Source organism: Rhipicephalus microplus, unplaced genomic scaffold, assembly GCF_043290135.1.
Source record: "Rhipicephalus microplus isolate Deutch F79 unplaced genomic scaffold, USDA_Rmic scaffold_14, whole genome shotgun sequence".
Taxonomy (NCBI): Eukaryota; Metazoa; Arthropoda; class Arachnida; order Ixodida; family Ixodidae; genus Rhipicephalus; species Rhipicephalus microplus.
Genome location: NW_027464587.1, coordinates 23,426,452 through 23,444,754, shown reverse-complemented (window position 1 = coordinate 23,444,754; position 18,303 = coordinate 23,426,452). Strand labels below are relative to the sequence as shown.

The 18,303-nt window shown below is 48.7% G+C and overlaps 2 protein-coding genes across 2 annotated transcripts in view; one reads left to right on the top strand and one right to left on the bottom strand.

Moving 5' to 3' along the window:
• LOC119180588 (uncharacterized) overlaps nt 1-18,303 on the bottom strand; it is a 495,071-nt gene that overhangs the window by 460,470 nt on the left and 16,298 nt on the right. The gene's annotated exons all lie outside the window — the stretch shown is intronic.
• Nucleotides 15,370-17,251, top strand: LOC119186331 (uncharacterized). Its single transcript, XM_075882889.1, has 2 exons — nt 15,370-15,572; nt 16,513-17,251. The coding sequence occupies exons 1-2, from the start codon at nt 15,370-15,372 to the stop codon at nt 17,249-17,251; spliced, it is 942 nt and encodes a 313-aa protein (XP_075739004.1).

The following is an 18,303-nucleotide window of genomic DNA, read 5'->3' as shown; positions in this document are numbered from 1 at the left end:
ATGCAGTGTCTACTATGAAAGTGTTTCTGCAATTGGTTGGGGCAATGCGAACACACAGGTGTGATTGGCTTGTGTGAAGACCCTTTGTTCAACCGAGGGTTGAAAAGAGGATGTTTGGATTTTAAATGAAAGAGTGGAGGTTCGGGCTTGGACTCCGGCAGTAGCCTGAGGCTGCCGCAATGCCCTCATAATCAGCCCATTTCGAGCGAACGGAGATGTTATATTGTTACGAGGCAGTGGGTATGGCTCCGCCATCGTAGACAAATAGAAAGAAAAAGCGGACTCGAAGCGCGAGATGCTAGCAGCCCTGGGGTGTCACACTTCCCTGTATATTGTCACTATGAGTCACAAGTACTGGGGGATTTATTGAACGACCGGGTAGCTAGCTCTAGGACGATGCGTCAGTCGTGGCTGGCTCTCGAGCAGAGAAGAAGGCACGCGATCATCTTTTTCCTCCAGATTGAGAGCCGCTCTTGCTGTCGACCCACTACGTGCTGGTGGCATTATCCCCTCTTCTGAAAAGAAAAAAAAAACAAGTCCCAAAAAGAGGAAAGAAAAGTACATAGCATCACCGCGATGCTACTACATAGGCACGTGAAAAAGAAATTGGAAATTCGGATAATGTGAAAGTAAAAATTGAAGAGCGTGCCAATATAAGAAACGTCAATGAACGAGAAAGCAAGTTCACACAAATAAACAAAAAAACACAAAGAATGCTGTACGGCAAAGGAAAAGTTACGATCAACGCGCAATAAATGGTTTCATGCGCAACACATGAACGACGTCCGGCCTCAGCCGTGTCCTGCTCCGTGCATGGGTTGTTGAGTCCGGAACCACTTCGTAGTTCACGTCACTGACGCGGCGTAACACTTTATATGGGCCAAAGTACCGGCTCAGCTACTTTTCGCTAAGGCCACGGCGGCGGACGGACGTCCTCACCCAAACTTGATCTCCGGGGCTGTAAAACACTTCTCTGTGGCGGGTATTATAGCGTCGTGCGTCTGCCTGCTGCTGCTGGCCGATGTGCAGTCGCGCGAGCTGCCGGGCTTCCTCAGCACGCTCTGCGAATTCTTCGGCGTCAGTTGCCAACTCGTTTTCGTCTTGACACGGTAGCATAGAGTCTAGCATGGTCTGCACTTCGCGGCCGTAGAGAAGCCGAAATGGCGTGAATCGCGTGGTCTCTTGCACGGCGGTATTATACGCGAAGGTCACGTAAGGTAAGATCCGGTCCCATGTTTTGTGCTGTACGTCGATGTACATTGAGATCATGTCTGCGAGGGTCTTATTCAGTCGCTCGGTAAGTCCGTTGGTTTGCGGGTGGTACGCAGTTGTTCTTCGGTGTCTGGTGTTGCTCAGTTTGAAAACTTCGTCCGTAAGCTGCGCCATGAAGGCCGTCCCTCTGTCCGTTATTACACTGGAAGGAGCACCGTGTCGTAATACGATGTGGCGCATGAAAAATTGTGCTACCTCAGAAGCCGTGGCTCGTGGGATCGCCTGGGTTTTAGCGTAGCGTGTCAAATAGTCGGTCGCGACGATCACCCATTTGTTGCTGTCCGCAGACAGGGAAAATGGCCCGACAATGTCCATGCCGACTTGGTCGAATGGCGTGCAAGGTGCTTCAATGGGCTGAAGCAAACCAGCTGGCTTAACAGATGGTTGCTTTCGGCGCTGACATTCCCGACAGCTCTTCACGTACTTCTTGACGCTTGCCGGAAGTCCTGGCCAATAGTACCTCTCACTCACTCTGGCAAGTGTTCGTGAGTAGCCCAGATGACCGGATGTGGGTTCGTCATGGCAAGCGAAGAGTACGTCGTCTCGCATGTCTCGAGGAACCACCAGGAGGTAGGCACAGTTGTTCGAACGAGCGTTCTTTTTGTACAGCACACCATCTCGAAGGCAGAACGATGGCAACGAGCGGAATAAATGACGTGGTATGATTGTGTCCTGGCCCTCTAAATGATCGATGATCGGACGAATCTCTGCGTCATCCCGCTGCCGTTTACTCAAGTCTGATGAGCTAATGGCGCCCAGGAAGCCTTCGTCTTCCTCTGCTTCCTGACTGACGACATGAAGGGGCGCGCGTGACAGTGTGTCAGCGTCTTCATGCTTACGGCCGGACTTATGGACGATGGTGACGTCAAATTCCTGCAGCCGCAAGCTCCACCGTGCTAGCCGTCCTGAAGGGTCGCGCAGGCTTGCCAACCAGCAGAGGGCGTGGTGGTCCGTCACTATTTTGAAGGGACGACCATAAAGGTACGGGCGGAACTTGGTGATTGCCCACACGACTGCGAGGCACTCTTTCTCCGTAGTGGAATAATTCGCCTCAGCACGCGATAGAGAGCGGCTGGCGTAGGCTATCACTCTTTCGATGTCTTCTTGACGCTGAACGAGCATTGCACCGAGCCCAATGTTACTAGCGTCGGTATGGATCTCCGTGTCAGCATCATCGTCGAAATGAGCGAGAACGGGCGCTGATTGCATGCGCTGTCGCAGCTCATCAAAAGCTGCTTGTTGCTCGTTTTCCCAGACAAACGGTGTGTCGTCCCTTGTGAGACGAGTCACAGGTTCTGCTATCTGTGAAAAGCCATGAATGAATCGGCGATAGTAGGCGCACAAACCAAGGAAGCGCCGGACGGCTTTCTTATCGACAGGAGCTGGTAATTCGGCAACAGCGGCAAGCTTGTCCGGATGGGGACGGATTCCTTCGGCGCTAACTACATGTCCAAAAAACTTTAGTTCATATTGCCGAAGTGGCACTTTTGTGGCTTTAGTGTGAGGTCCGCCGATCGGATAGCCTCCAGCACGCTGCGCAGGCGCTGAAGGTGCTGCTCGAACGTGGCAGAGAAGACCACCACATCGTCAAGGTAGACAAGACAAGTCTGCCACTTCAGCCCTGTGAGGACAGTGTCCATCATTCGCTGGAAAGTCGCCGGCGCTGAACACAAGCCGAAAGGGAGTACTCGAAATTGGTATAGGCCGTCTGGAGTCACGAAGGCTGTCTTTTCGCGGTCTCGCTGATCTACCTCGATTTGCCAGTACCCGCTTTTGAGATCGAGAGAAGTGAAATAATGGGCACGACGAAGTCTATCTAGCGAATCGTCGATACGCGGTAGCGGGTACACATCCTTTTTGGTCACGTTGTTAAGTTTTCGGTAATCGACGCAGAAGCGTAGCGACCCGTCCTTCTTTTTGACAAGCACGACTGGAGATGACCACGGGCTGTTGGATGGCTCGATAACGCCATCTTAAAGCATCTCGCGAACTTGCGTACGCATCGCTTCACGTTCTTTAGCCGACACGCGGTAGGGGTGCTGGTGTATTGGGCGTGCGTCCTCGTACGTGATGATCCTGTGTTGAGTGATGGACGTCTGGCGGATCTTCGAGCAACTTGCGAAGCAAGACCTGTACTCGAACAAGAGCGCTCGCAGCGCAGTCTGGTTATCGGTGGACAGATCAGGATTGATGTCAATGTTGCTCATTGATGTGTCTGCGTTATCCACTACTTCTGACGTGAGACAGTTGGTTACGTTTGCTACTTCGTGGGCAAACGCTATCGAAGTGCCACGGAAAAGGTGTCGATGCTGGTTGCTAAAGTTGGTAACGAGCAATTCAGATCGGCCGTCACGAACGTGTATTACACTTCTCGCTACACATATGCCTTGCTGCAGGAGGTGTTCTCAATTTGTCTCGGCCACCACATCGCCATCGCTCAAACCACAGCATGTTACGTCGACTAGAACACTGGCTCGGGAAGAAAGCGTCACGCTCGGTTCAGAAATACGGAGTACGTCGACACGCATTCCGTCATCCTGCACGTTGATTGCTCGCTAGGCTGAGAACGTGACGCGGCGCTCTTGCAGATCAATGATAGCTCCATTTTCCTGTAGAAAATCAACTCCCAGAATGACGTCACGGGAGCATTCACGTAGAACAAGGCAGCTTGCTACGAATGTGTACCCTTGAATCTGTACTCTAGTTGTGCAGGCACCCAGTGGAGTAACGACATGGCCACCAGCTGTCCGAATCTGCGAGTTATGCCATGGTGTGATTACTTTCTTCAGCTGTGTTGTCAGTTTCCCGCTCAGTATGGAATAGTCTGCGCCGGTGTCCACTAACGCATTAACTACACAACCATCAATTGTTACTGCTATGTCGAGTGAAAGCCGGCTATCCTTTGCAGCAGCAGGTGATGTCGGACCAGTTTCTGTACAGTTCCGCGTCAATAGGAGGTCTTCACCACTTCGACGTTCAGCGACCCCGCCCCCAGAGGTCACTTCGGCTAGTTTTCCCGGCGGGGGCTGGGAGATCGTGCGGTAGAATACCGCTGGGTCCTTGATGAAAATCGCCTCGGTGATGGCGAGCGCGACTGGCGCCCGGCAGACGGTGGTGCATGCTGCTGAGAGAGGTAGTTTTGGATGTCGCGTGGTCTCTGACCGTAACGGGGTGGCGGCGAGTACGCAAAGAAGCCGTGAAGCCCAAGACGGCGATATGGGCACTGGCGGTACAAGTGATCAGCTTCTCCGCAGTGAAAGCACAGAGGCCGGCGATCAGGTGTGCGCCAAACATCAGACTTTCGAGGAGACGTCCGCCGATCGTCGATGTACTGAACTGGTTGCACTGAACGATGGGCGACAGAAGCACCAGGGACAAAGGGCAGGGGCGGTGGCGTGTACGTGCCTTCGTAGTACGGCATGTGCTGCGCTGACTGTAGTGAAACAGCAGGAACAGGATGGACGAATAATGGCGGCGTTGCAGCAGGGCGTTTCAAGGCTTCCGCGTAGGTTGTCTCACGGCGGTATTCAGCAGGAGTTGGCACAGCTGTATCATGAGGCAAGGTGTCCCGGAGGGCCTGGTGCAGCTCATCCTTGATCACAGTTGCAATAGAGTTGACTGTAGGATGAGGTGTTACACCAGCCTTTTGTAACTCTTCACGTACTATAAAACGGATGAGTTCACGTAGACAGTCGTTGTTGGTTCTAGTGGCGGTGAAAATGTCGGCAGTAGACATGCCAATGACTTGCCTGTCGTATTTGTTGGATCACTGCTGAAGCATTTTTTCCATTGTCACGGCCTCGGACAAGAACTCCGCGACCGTCTTCGGAGGACTTCGCACGAGGCCGGCAAAAAGCTGGTCCTTGACACCGCGCATCAAGTGACGCAACTTTTTGTCCTCCGTCATTCTTGAATCGGCCCGTCGGAAGAGGCGCGTCATGTCTTCGACGTACGCGGTCACAGTTTCGTTTGGCGACTGGACGCGGGCAAGAATAGCTCGTTCAGCTCTTTCTTGGGGGTCAGTGCTGGCATATGTCTGCAGAAGTCTACGAGAGAATTCAGGCCACGTCGTCAGCTGCTCCTCCCGATTTTGATACCACGTGCGAGCCCCGTCTTCGAGATAGAAGTAGACACGACCCAGTTTCGCCGCGTCGTCCCACTGATTCAAGTTGGCTACGCGCTCGAAGTCCGCCAACCAGTCCTCAACGTCTTCGCGCTCCCTACCAGGGAACGTCGGCGGTGCCCGTGGACTTTCCAACGTATAGCGGTTCGGCGACGTGCTTCCCGTGCCGGTTGCCAAGGTTTGTACCGAAGTGCTGGTCATGTTTGTTGACGTGGTGGGAGCAGTATCGTTGACTTCCGGAGGCAATCCCCTGATTCGGCGGCTGGTCCGATGCACGGGAGTGTTGACTGGCACTGGACTCGTATTACGGCTTCCTGGGGGGGTCTGCAGCATCCGTGAGGCTACCCAGCACCCTCCACCAGTTTGTCACGATGAGTCACAAGTACTGGGGGATTTATTGAACGACCGGGTAGCTAGCTCTAGGACGATGCGTCAGTCGTGGCTGGCTCTCGAGCAGAGAAGAAGGCACGCGATCATCTTTTTCCTCCAGATTGAGAGCAGTTCTTGCTGTCGACCCACTACGTGCTGGTGGCAATATGTTGCAAATACAATCGTTTCTCTCTTTCATGTATTTGTAATCTTCATAACAAATTGGTGGAGGCGCTGGGTAACGACAACGAAGCTCCGCAGTAGTCGTCATATCGGAGTTTCTGCGACGGAACATGGGACTGATCCCACAGCCGCCTATAAATTGGCCTCGGCAAAGCCTGCACCACGCCTCCACAGGCCCGACTCCCACCCACGTACGTGCTGACGCATTCAAAGCATCCTGGAACGTTCTGCGGTACGGACGTAGTTGATGTTGACGACTGGATAGCTGACCACGAGCATACCAGTGCGCTTAACCTGTAGGGCCCGAATCTCATGCTGGTCAACGTGCTGTTTTACCTGAAAAGCACGGCCAAAGTCTGGTACGAGAACCATGAGGAGGAGCTCGGCAGTTGGGACACGTTCAAGGAGAAGCTTCGCGGCTTATTTGGGAAGCCCATCGTTCAAAAGGCGGCTGCAAAGAAGGAGTTGTCTATACGTGCTCAGACGTCAACAGAGCCGTATTTCTCGTATATACAGGATGCGCTGCGCTATTGAAAAAACGTCCACTATAGGATTGGTGGATTCCACCACCCACCATTTTAGTGGATTTTGGCGGTGGAAATGGTGGCACATGGTGTATGGTGGCGTATGGTGGAGCGGGTGGTGGATGGCGCGCTGCAGCCGGCAATGCTGGAGCGCGAAGCTGCGTCAGAACCACCGTGATGAGCTGCCGCTAAAGAAATAATAAAAATAATTGTATAAAAATGTATCAAGCACCCGTAGAAAAAAAGGTGTACCAGCCTGGCATCGAACCTGACACATCCGAATTATGAACTGAGTACACTAACCACTGTGCCACACTGAGAGAAATGCTCAACTTAGAGAGTCTTCGTTTAGCTTCAGTTCTGTTTGTCGTTTACTTGGGAGGGACGGGATCTGCACCTGCTCCAAAATTGGCGCATTTTATAAACACAAACAACTGCTGCCTGTAAGAATTGCCACTGCAACAATAGCAATAGCGCAATGTTTTCGTTACAATTTACAACCGCAAGGAAAAAGTAGAGTTTATCGGCGGTTACTTCGAAGTTTATTATCCATTTCTCGCTCCTTCCAAAGAGTTATATCACTTCAGGCTTTATGACGCTTCTATGCTCAATCGACAGATACGCCCACACAATTGATTTTGACGTTTTTCGCACAACGCGCAACGCACACCGCAGTTGTGCCAGCGCACCGCTGTGCTCTGTCACTAGAAACGGCTACATAATGGCTAGTGCAAAACGAATGCAGTGCGCCAGAAACATTATGCTATCATATTTGTTCAGTAAGCATACGAATTGACGTGTCTATGTTCTCGCAGAAGAGCCAGTGAAGCGCCGGCGAGTGCGACCGGCGACTGTCGGTGAGGCGAGGCGTACATTTGGTGGAAGTGCTGCAAGCGCATCACATTGATGTTTGTCGCTTCTTGCGCGAACACCGTACACAATGAAAAGGCTTCTTTAGGGTAAATGATGCCGCAGCTGTGCTGTATTGACGCTTTTGCTCGTCAAAATCATGTATATTGAAACCCAGAAGCGCCGATAATACTTCTACAGGCTCGGTCGGTATTACTAGCATTTGGCGGAAATAATGGTGCTAGAACAGAAGGGTGAAAGTCAAATTCACTTGGGCTCAACTTGACGCATGTAGAAAGTCATAGTTTATGCATATTCGCACGCACTTTGTTAACTTAAAGGTATGGCACAAACAATAAAGTGTGCAAGGATCACCACAGTTGCGTTTCTAGCGTGGCGACATCAAGTGACAGCTGTGTTGTGCTCTATCATTGAAAGGGGCAATCGCGAACTGGAGCCCATTTATTTGTCGACATTTGCTCGCCGATGTAAAACATTTATTGTCATGTTTACAGTGACAACTTTAGTCTTCTTAACATTACAACAAAGAAACACATCGTGGATGTCAACCTGATGTAAGTACGTACGCGAAATGTATACATATTCCCGGCCGCATAGTCTATGCTCCACCAAAATTGAAGCGTTGTTGACACCACAGAAATAAAAAAACGTACTAGAAAGCATAATGAGCTGCGATGGTCTTTTGAATGTAAACGTATATCTCTGCGCATTCAAGAATAAAACACTACAACTAAGTGATTTCACATACTATCTTGTGCTTTTCATCATGCCACCGTCACCCACTTTGCTCACCAAGCTTTCCACTAAATACGTTTTGCCTCGCCATTATGAGCCGGCATTTTCCACCGTCACCACCATTGACTCGCCCCCCACCACCATCATCTGTCACCATTTTTTACACTCTAGCTGTCATCAGCTGGCATTTTCAACCGTCACTACCATTGGCTCGCCACTACCAACACCATCTGCCACCATTTTTTCCACTCTCGCCGCCATCAGTCATTATGCCCACTACAGTTTCCTCCATATCCACTACTCTTTCCACCATATCCACCTACGATTCCAGCATCCACCAACCCAGGATTTTCAATAGGGTGGCTCTATGACGTAAAGTCGACAACGGCACGTCGATTTTAAGCGTCTCTTCACCTGACTACGGCTCTTCCTTCGCGCTGCCACCGTGCACTCGAGTCATCGAGAATACCCATTCCGAACCTCAAACATCTTCCCTCCTTAGCTAGTGTTGAAGCTAGTCGAGGAGAAGGAAAATAACTCATGGCCTAACAAAATATCTTGCGGGGAACTTGGGTCGAACCACTAAAGTTGAGGAGCGGAAGCTAAACGTAGTTGTCCGCGATAGTCACGATGGTATGCGGCACAGCAACATTTCGGGCCAAGAGCACAAACACTAACGAAGACACCATGTAGTCATCGTAAGGAAGAGCCGGTCATATTGTTAAGGCCACAAACGAGGTGGCTTGCGGTGACAGCCGCACATAATCAACAGCACACAAGCGGTGTGACGGTGAGGACGGAACAGCCCCAATTAGAGGCCGTTGAAGTTGGAGAACGCCGGTTGCACAGTTGAGGAGAACGGCATGAGTGGACTATAAATTCAATCCAAGAATCAGGTCAATGGGGCACTGCTCAATAACTGCAAAGATAGATAGATTGATATGTGGGGTTTAACGTCCCAAAACCACTATATGATTATGAGAGACGCCGTAGTGGAGGGCTCCGGAAATTTAGACCACCTGGGGTTCTTTAACGTGCACCCAAATCTGAGTACACGGGCCTACAACATTTCCGCCTCCATCGGAAATGCAGCCGCCGCAGCCGGGATTCGAACCCGCGCCCTGCGGGTCAGCAGCCGAGTACCTTAGCCACTAGACCACCGCGGCGGGGCATAACTGCAAAGAGAACAGATGTGGGGTGATTGAAGGTTGCGATGCGTGCTGTGCACATTCCTGTGTTGGCAAGACTTCTTCCGTCGGCAACACGAATAATGCCAGGAGCAGCCAGTGTGTGAACTTCCTTCAGGCGTCGACGAAGTTGGGCACAGATCACAGAAATATGCGCCCCATTGTCAATAGGTGCAGAAACAGTCATGCCGTTAACTTCAACGTCGACTTCGATCAAATTTCGTCGTGTTGGCAGTACAAGAGGATTCGAGGTTGGTATCGAGAATGCAGCTTCACCTCTAAGAGCTGAACCGCTTAGTTTCCCTGAGGAGAATTGAGTGGGGAGGTCAGGCGTCGTCGTAGAGGAGAAGGAGACGACGTCCAGGCGGCGAATGAGACTGATGACGTCGAGGTGACGGTGAGTGGCTGTGCCGCGTATCTGGGGTATCGAAGGCATTAGAATCGAAGGATAGACGGCGGTGGTGGCTGTCGGGGATCGGCGCAGGCGGGGCCGTTCCTTGGGCGAAAGCCAATCGGTCGAGACCTTGAACGGAAGCCAATCGGTCGAGACTGAGCAACGGCGCAGACATTGAAGCCCATATTGCTGAGTTCTTCCCGCACAATTGACTGTACCAAACAAACCTGAGATACTTGCGAATCGACGTGGCCGTTCGTGGGAAAATCAGGTGTAATTGCTTAGATTTCCCGCTAGACGATTCGCGTAATTTCAGACGTTGGTGAAGACTGGTGACTTGAGGTCAGCGCATCATCGCAAGAGGACGTCGCAGCGGCGTTCGGCAGTCGAGTGAATGATCTTGAAATACGCCTGCTTTTGGCCTGATCAAAACGCCGGCATTCCTGAATAATTTCCTCGACGGTTGCGCAGTTCCGGCACATTAGCAGGTTGAACGCATCGTTCACTTCCCCCTTGAGGAAGTGGCCAACCTTATCAGACTCCGACATACCGTTGTCGACTTTGCGACATGGAGCCAGTACGTCCTGTATATACAAGATATACGGCTCTGTGGACGTCTGAGCACGTATAGACAACTCCTTCTTTGCAGCCGCCTTTCAAACGATGGGCTTCCCAAATAAGCCGCGAAGCTTCTCCTTTATTGTGTCCCAACTGCCGATGTCCTCCTCATGGTTCTAGTACCAGACTTTGGCACTACCTTTCAAGTAAAACAGCACGTTGGCCAGCATGAGATTCTGGTCATACCGGTTGAGCGCTCCGGTACGTTCATAGTCAGCTATCCAGTCGTCAACATCAACTTCGCCCGTACCGCAGAACGTTCCTGGATGCTTTGGATGCGTCAGCACTTGAGTGGGTGGGGGTGTGGCCGGCGGAGGCATTGCAATGAATGATGCCGGCGTGGCCGAGGCCGATGGAGAGGTGCCCGTGGGATCAGTCCCGTGTTCCATCGCGGAAACTCTAATTTGACGACCACTGCGGAGCACTGTTTTATGGCGATTCGTTACCCAGCACCTCCACCAATTTGTTACAGGATTTACAAACACATGGAAGAGATAAACTAGTGTATTTGCAGTAAAACAGATTGGTGTGACACCCCAGGGCTGCTAGGATCTCGCGCTTCGAATCCGCTTCTTTTTCAATTTGTCTACGACGGCTGAGCCATGCCCTCTGCCTCGTAACAATATAACATGTTCGTTTGGTTGAAATGGGCTGATCATGAGGGCACTGCATATCCAGCTGAGGGGCAGAAAGCTAGCTTCGTGTCCAATCCTTGAGGTAGTGAGAAAACTACGTTGGGTGCAGAAATATTCTGGAAGGAATTAGGAAACATTTAGCGAATTGAATCGGAAGAAAATTACGTTAGTTTTTGTCTTTAGGTGGTCTCAAGTTTTCATAGAAGTCTTAGTGAAGTACGTCGAAGAAGCTTCAAGTTATCTCCAGATTGTGGTGCCGTGTTCCCTCTTACGTTTTTATTTACAGAGAGCTGGTCTGACACTCTCCCCTCTTTGTCCATTCTCCGAATGATCAGAAACTGTTGAACATTCTTTTGTCTCATGTCATAACTACACAGTAATTAGGGAAAGACTTGTTGTAATTACGTTTGGGAAGCTAGGTTTAGTTTAACCACAAATCTGTTCCAAATTTTGGTGCCTCTGTTTTGGGAAATCGCCGCAGAGATATATTTGGTGCGGTGTGCATTTTCATTCCAGACAAGAAACATATTTGAGCATAAGACCCACTTTACGAATTGTCAAAAAAAGAATAGTCGGAAAATAATTTTCTTAATGTCAATAAATATGTAACATACATCCCAAATTAATTGGGTTTGGCACACTCAGCTGTCCAGATGGCTCCCTAAACCAAGGTATAGTTATTATAAAAGTGATTATTTTATTGTTTTTATCACTTTGGAATATTTTTATGATGTCTTTTTTACATCTTTTTTGTAAGCAGCAGTGCAAGAACCATCTAATGGATACTATTTTTTGCAAGCCATTCCCCAAGAGTGGGTATGTGACATGGATTGAAGGCTACAAACAAACAAATTAACGAACAAACAAATAAGTCACCTCAGGTGAATTCATCGGAGGACCGGCAAGCTTTTTAACTAATCAGAAATGAAAGAAAAGACTATTTGTTCTTTTGTCTGATACGCAGAGTGGTACATAGCAGTATTACATGCTGAGGCATGCAAATATCTGAGTTTCGATACCATAAAAAAATAAAAAATGAAACGCGAATGCTATAAATCTTGAACGCATATATCGAGCGGGTAGCAAAACCTGACAAAGGCCGGTGAAAACAGCGCGCCGCTATGATCGTGTTACTTTTAATCCTCCCTGCATCCGTGAAGCCGTCAAAAAACACGACTGGAAATTACTCGCATCAAAACACAAGTTTGTGAGCTTCCTAATATCTGCAGCCGTTCAGCGCCAGCTTCTCGTAGACTACTCGCACAGCACCACCATGCGGCAGCAGCGAGTGGAGCAGGAGCGCGAGCACGACAGCCTGAAGACAGCGTTCGCCCGGGAATTGAAAAAAAAGATGAGGTGCTGCCCGGACTTGTTCTTGTGTCCAGACTGTTTCATGGGCCCGGCGCAGAGAAATTCTGTCAAATATCAGCTGTTGGCATTGTTGTTTGAAAGTTGTCTGCAGTACATTTGCTGAATGCGCGGTGGGCGCCGTGCCTGTAAAGGGATGAACGTCACTGACAGCGTCCACAGTGGCATGCGCTTGGGTGCGACGTAGAGAACGGCGTGAGTGATGGAGCAGCCAAGGAAGACTGGTATTGTTACTTGTGGCGCATAGTTTTTGGTTTAGTGAAAACATATACAGCTTTCACTGTAAAACTAATAGCCACCAGTGCAGCCACAACTGACGTTACAATGACACGTCTGGCGTCTTCTTCTAAGGTATTTTCCTGGTGCAGCTTTGTTGCAGAATAACGAGATGTCACGCAGCACGCAGAAAGTTTCGGTTTGATCGCTTTTGAGATACTGATTTTTGTCTTTTGCATTCGTCGAGAGAACGCTTTGGATTCCTTCTTTTCTTAACGGTATTGCAGTTACTAGCAATATTTGTTTTCGCGGTTACTGGACAGTTAAAAACCATCAATAAACAGTGGTGCCTACCTGCATGCCGCGGCTCGTAACATACGGGTACTCGCCACACGTGTTTAGAGAAAGAGTTTGACGACGCACAAGACAAGACAATCGCGTTACTTGTGAGATTAGCAGACACTCATTTTCGTGAATGTCTGGTCACGAAAAACCTCTTATCTAGCTAAAAAAACTTTTGTGGACATCTAGATCAGTAGGCGAGTGCGGGAGCATCGTGACGTAAGCAAATAGATAGAGTATTCGCATATATTTTTCGTATCTACTTTATATACAAATATAAACGCTCAGAGTGTCCTTGTTTTGTTAAGAAGTGCCTTGCATTAAGTGAATGAACAAACAACGAAACTGTAATGCCACAGTTTATGTTTGAACTTAATCAGTGGTAATACTGTATACTTCGATAACCCCGAGCGTCACGCAGTTTGCGATTCATTAATGTTTGAGAGCGCGGACGTATACACACCGTGCACTCAGCACCGGCAGGTGGTGTCGCTGAAATAATGACCACAATCGGCAGTGTTACCGAGAGGGCCGGTTGAAGGAGGTGTCCGTGGCAGGCTTTCTGGGCACAGTAAATATGGCTATACTAGTTGGTGGGAAAGCTTTTCGGGGAGAAGAGGTAGAAAAGCAGTAAAAGGCTCTCCGAGTGGAAGTAAAAAAGCAAAAGAGAGCAGAGAAGGGTTGTAATGGATGGTAGAGTACGCCAGCGCATTCTCAGCCTCCCCACTAGGCTGCCATACTCCTATCCATATGGCAAACCACTACGAGCTGCCACTAATCACGCTTCCTGTGACAGTTAACGATAGCGGGCCTGCATTTTTTTGTCACCCACTGAAGGAAAATGACTCCCGGGGAAGCGTATCCATTCTGCCGAGGCTCTCTGCCTATTGCCGTACTAGAGAAATTTTTATTTTACTACTAGGCTTTTCGCTACTTCATATATTTTTTTCTTGCATCACAGTGCACTCCTTTGATAGATTGCCCGACGCGCACCACGGCTCTAGCACTGATTAATTGGGGAAATGGTCCTTCCCGGGCTTCCTCACTTTGTGCGAGGCCTTTGCAGTGGCATTCACGAAGAAGGAAGAGAGACTGGCTATAAATAAAGGGCTCTATAAAGCAGGTTGGTTGAAAGCTGTTTTCAAAAGGGAATAAAATGAAGATGAACAGGTGTGGACGTATTCACCATGAGACGAAAAGCCCAAAAAAGAGTAAAAATAATCAATATTAGTGGTTACCACGCGTAATAGCCTCAATCGACGAGTTACATAAATGCCAGTAACGCTGTACAAAGCCCCGAAGTGTTCAAGCAATGCTGGGCCTAGCCGCCATTGTGCATGAAAACAAATTGAAAAAAAAACACGCACAAACAAGCCAATCGTGCGAGTGAAAAAAAATATTGACGGAAGATAGACATTGCATCTTCATGTGAGCAGTTTTTGTGATCCAGATGCTAGGCATGCCGGCCAATCGCACAAAACTGCAAAAAACTTCTCGGCAACAAATTCAGGAAACTGTGTCATTGTTTACTATCGATGTCGAGAGCCCTATTCATCGAAACAGCATTAAAGAGCTCGTTTCTAACATATAGCGGTGTCTCCTACTGTGTCAGCGTCTAAAGTTCTCAGAAAAATATAATCTTGTCCGTGACCTAAAAGCCAAGGTTGGTGCCATTAAAGTAAAAATAAAAAAATCATTGCGGGTGTGTGAACAATCAAGGTTGTTTGCGTGTCAAGCAGGTGTTTTGCACAGCCACGCGCCTGCTTATATGTACAGGGAGATTCACGTTTAAACTTTACAAACATGCCACCTGTGTACATGCTTCATAATAGAACATATTGCCAACCACACGCAGTTGGTCGAGGCCAAGAGCGGCTTTCGCTCTGAATAGAAAGAAAGCCCCCACCTCCGCCAAGGAAACTTGGGGGCAGGTGAGTGCTTTGCCAACGTTGGCACTGCGAATGCATTGCGTAGCGTTCATGATGGCGTTTCGCATTACCAAAGTTAGAAGAAAAATGTTGTTTTTCTTACAACGCGCAGCCTGTAGTGCCATTCACCGCACGTGGCGTTTTCATGTCGCTAGAAATGCTGTATGCATTTCCAGCTCTATACTCCGTTTCATACATCATGTGCAACGCTGTCAAAGCTAGCGCTCTTGTTTGCGCTGTGTACTGCCGCGACCAAAAAGTAGTGCGTCACTTGGGGTGTACGAGAATCAATAAATGCTTCTCGGGAAACTTCTAAGCATACATATTTGTCCTCAGGTTAAAAAACAAACGCCTGTGTTGTCGGATAAACAATCCAAATATGCCAGTTGGTAATTTATGTTTGTCGCTTTCGTATCAGGTTTTCGCTCTCCGCGCGACCCGTGCAGCCGTTTTTTTTTTGTTGTTGTTGTGGCAGCTTCGAAAAAATGGCGCCCAGCTCTGCGTCCTCGACCACCTCTCCTGCGCGAATTTTTTCGAAGCTTCGCACATCAAAGCTGTCAAAGCACGCCAAGCAAGTAATTGCAAATGTGTACGCCCGTATCAGGATGCGTTTCCCGGAGAAATCTGTGCGGGAAGTGCTGAGTGTTGTGAGCGAGGACACTGGAATATCTCCCCGTACCGTGGTGAAATTGAAGGCGGAGCGTCTGCGTGGGCCTTTGGTGTCAGCGAAAAAACGAGCTCGCGAGGTGAAGATTTCGAGCTCGCGAACCGTCAAACATGACAGCTTGACAATCCATGCCATCCGTCTGTAAGTGCACAGCATGTACGCCAAGAGGGACATCCCAACACTGGACAGTGTGATAAGGGCTGTCAATGAAGACGACGACTTGCCGAACTTCACGAAAACCACCTTGTGGAGGCTAATGAAGGACATCGGCTTCACCTTTGCTAAAAGAAAACTGAATCTTGCGCTAATCGAGCGCAGTGACATCATTGCCTGGCGTAGCAGGTACTTGCGGGCGATCCAGAAATTCCGAGGACAGGGCAGGAGGGAACCGTTATTTTCATATTTCCTTACGCAGCACATGTAGATTGCCTTGATATAACACTTGATGTTAGCATTGCAACTTTATAATCGTAATGGAGAGTATTACATCTGAATTACAACCTGGAAAAAAGAAAACGGTTAAGCAAGGTAATTGCTTGCAGATCGCATTTAACGACTTTTGTTTTGTTGGGGGGGGGGGGTATTTGACTCAATCGGTGAGAGTTATTCACTAAATCTCCGCCGTTTGGTGCGGTAAGCGCTCATTCCCATGAAAGATGCGAGTTACTGGCAGCATTGTTGGTAATTTTGGTGTCTATTTTTGTTTCCATTCGTGCAAAATGATAGCGACGGCGAATGAATTCTTACCGAATACCGCATGTGTGACCTGTGAACTTGCCATGAATCAGAACTGACAGCCAAAGGCCACCTACGTGCCGAATTAAAGCCCGACTAAAGAAAGCACTGACGCTGACCGTTTTTTTCCTCGATTGAAGCTAAGCAGCTGTTTGCGAAAGAGCAGTCAGCATATGAGTGGGTAACAAAGAAAATAGAATATGCATATGAATGCTTTTTGTACTTTTTGCTCAAGTTGTCCTTTGCAGTATTTTCGACTATGGTCATGCCAAGACTTAAGCTGCTGCTGTGGGTATGTTTACTTGTGTGCGCTAACTCGTGCGCTCGTTCGTTTTGCTTTGTACAGGTGCATCATCTACTTGGATGAAACATGGGTCAACGCAGGGCACACGAAGGAGTACGTTTGGCAGGACACGACTGTGAAGTCATCGCAAGATGCCTTCCTCAAAGGTCTGACGAGAGGATTGGCTGAACCCTCGGGCAAAGGGGCCCGTTTGATCCTCGTACATGCTGGCAGCAGTGCAACTGGTTTCATCGAAGGAGCTGCTGACTACTTCCGAGCAAAAAAGGGGGGCAGCGCTGACTACCACTCTGAGATGGATGGCAGATACTTTGAGGAGTGGTTCACCGACAAGCTTTTGCCAAACATTCCGCCTATTAGCGTTATTGTCATGGACAATGCGCCATACCACAGCATAGCTCTTGAGAAAGCACCTACCAAGTCGACGCGCAAATCTGATATTCAGCTTTGGCTCACAAAGAAAGGTGTTCCGTGGTCAGATGACATGGTGAGAGCTGAACTGCTGGAACTTTCCCAAAAGGTCAACACACCCAGTATTGTGTACCGCATCGACACTCTGGCGGCTACCCACGGCCATGAAGTGCTTCGTGTACCACCATACCACTGCGAGTTCAACCCCATAGAGCTTGTTTGGAGCCAGGTAAAGGGGTACATCGCAGCACGGAATACGGGTTTCACTTTGGCTGAAGTAGAGAAGCTTCTGCCAGAAGCACTGGCATCTGTAAAACAGAAGAAGTGGCAAAACTGCTGCGCTCTTGTAGAGCAAGTTGAAGCTGAAGCATGAGAACGGGACATGATTGTGGATAGTGAAATCGAACCACTTGTCTTTTACATTTGTGATTCGTGCAACTCCTCCTCCGATGAGTCGGGTGCTCAGTTCAGTGATGACGAGTTGAGTGGCATTGAAGAACTTTGCTGACTTTCGAGGAATGTGCGGCCTGTCAGTCGTGGCTTTGTTCACGAGGGTAGACTGGTTGAGCTAGATTGTGGACACCTTTCTAGAAAACCTGCTCGTGCTGCTTCATGCTGAGCTCATTCCCCAAGAAGGCTGTGTTATTATGACAAAGCAAAGAGTGCTTCCTCATCGTGTGATTTTGTGCGTTGGGTTTAACGTCGCCAAGTGACCCGGGCTAGGAAGGACACTGCACTGTACTGCTCCGTAATAATTACCTTATTTATGTTTTGTTGTGAAGTGCGAACGTTCGGAATGGTCACATGACCTCTGTAAAAACTTGGTATAAAAAAGGAAAAAAAGAAGATGTCGGAACCCACCACGACATCGGCCAGAGGTGCTCTTCTGTAAATAAAGTTTGCGTTTTTTAAACCACAAAAGTCGTCATCGGTTTGGAATATTGGTCCATCGCACGTGATAAGTATTGCCCCTGGATGTATGTATGTACGGAACGAATATCCAACTTTTTTAACCAGTACAATTTTTGGGCACTGAATTACCCTATACCATAAAGATTTTCTCAACCGAGAAAAACGGGCCATATCCAGGTTTTGATAAAAAAACGATTGACGCATAAATTAAAATTTAGAGTTTCTGCCGAATGACAGCCTAGCTGAAACTCTTTTTTGAACGATAAAAAAGGAACTCTTACTTGCGGGAAGGAGGATGGGTTGGAATTATACTGAAGAAATAAATTGCGCATAACAATTCAAAACAATGTCGCATATATTAAGACAGTAAACGGGCGAATACCAAGTCTAGGAAATGTTTTATGCGTTTGTGTGCCAAAATCACTATTCCGAGCTACACAAATTTGCTTTCTTCCCTTTTCCCTGAATAACATATCATTCGTTACTCGCATGAAGTGCGTATGGATACCGCAC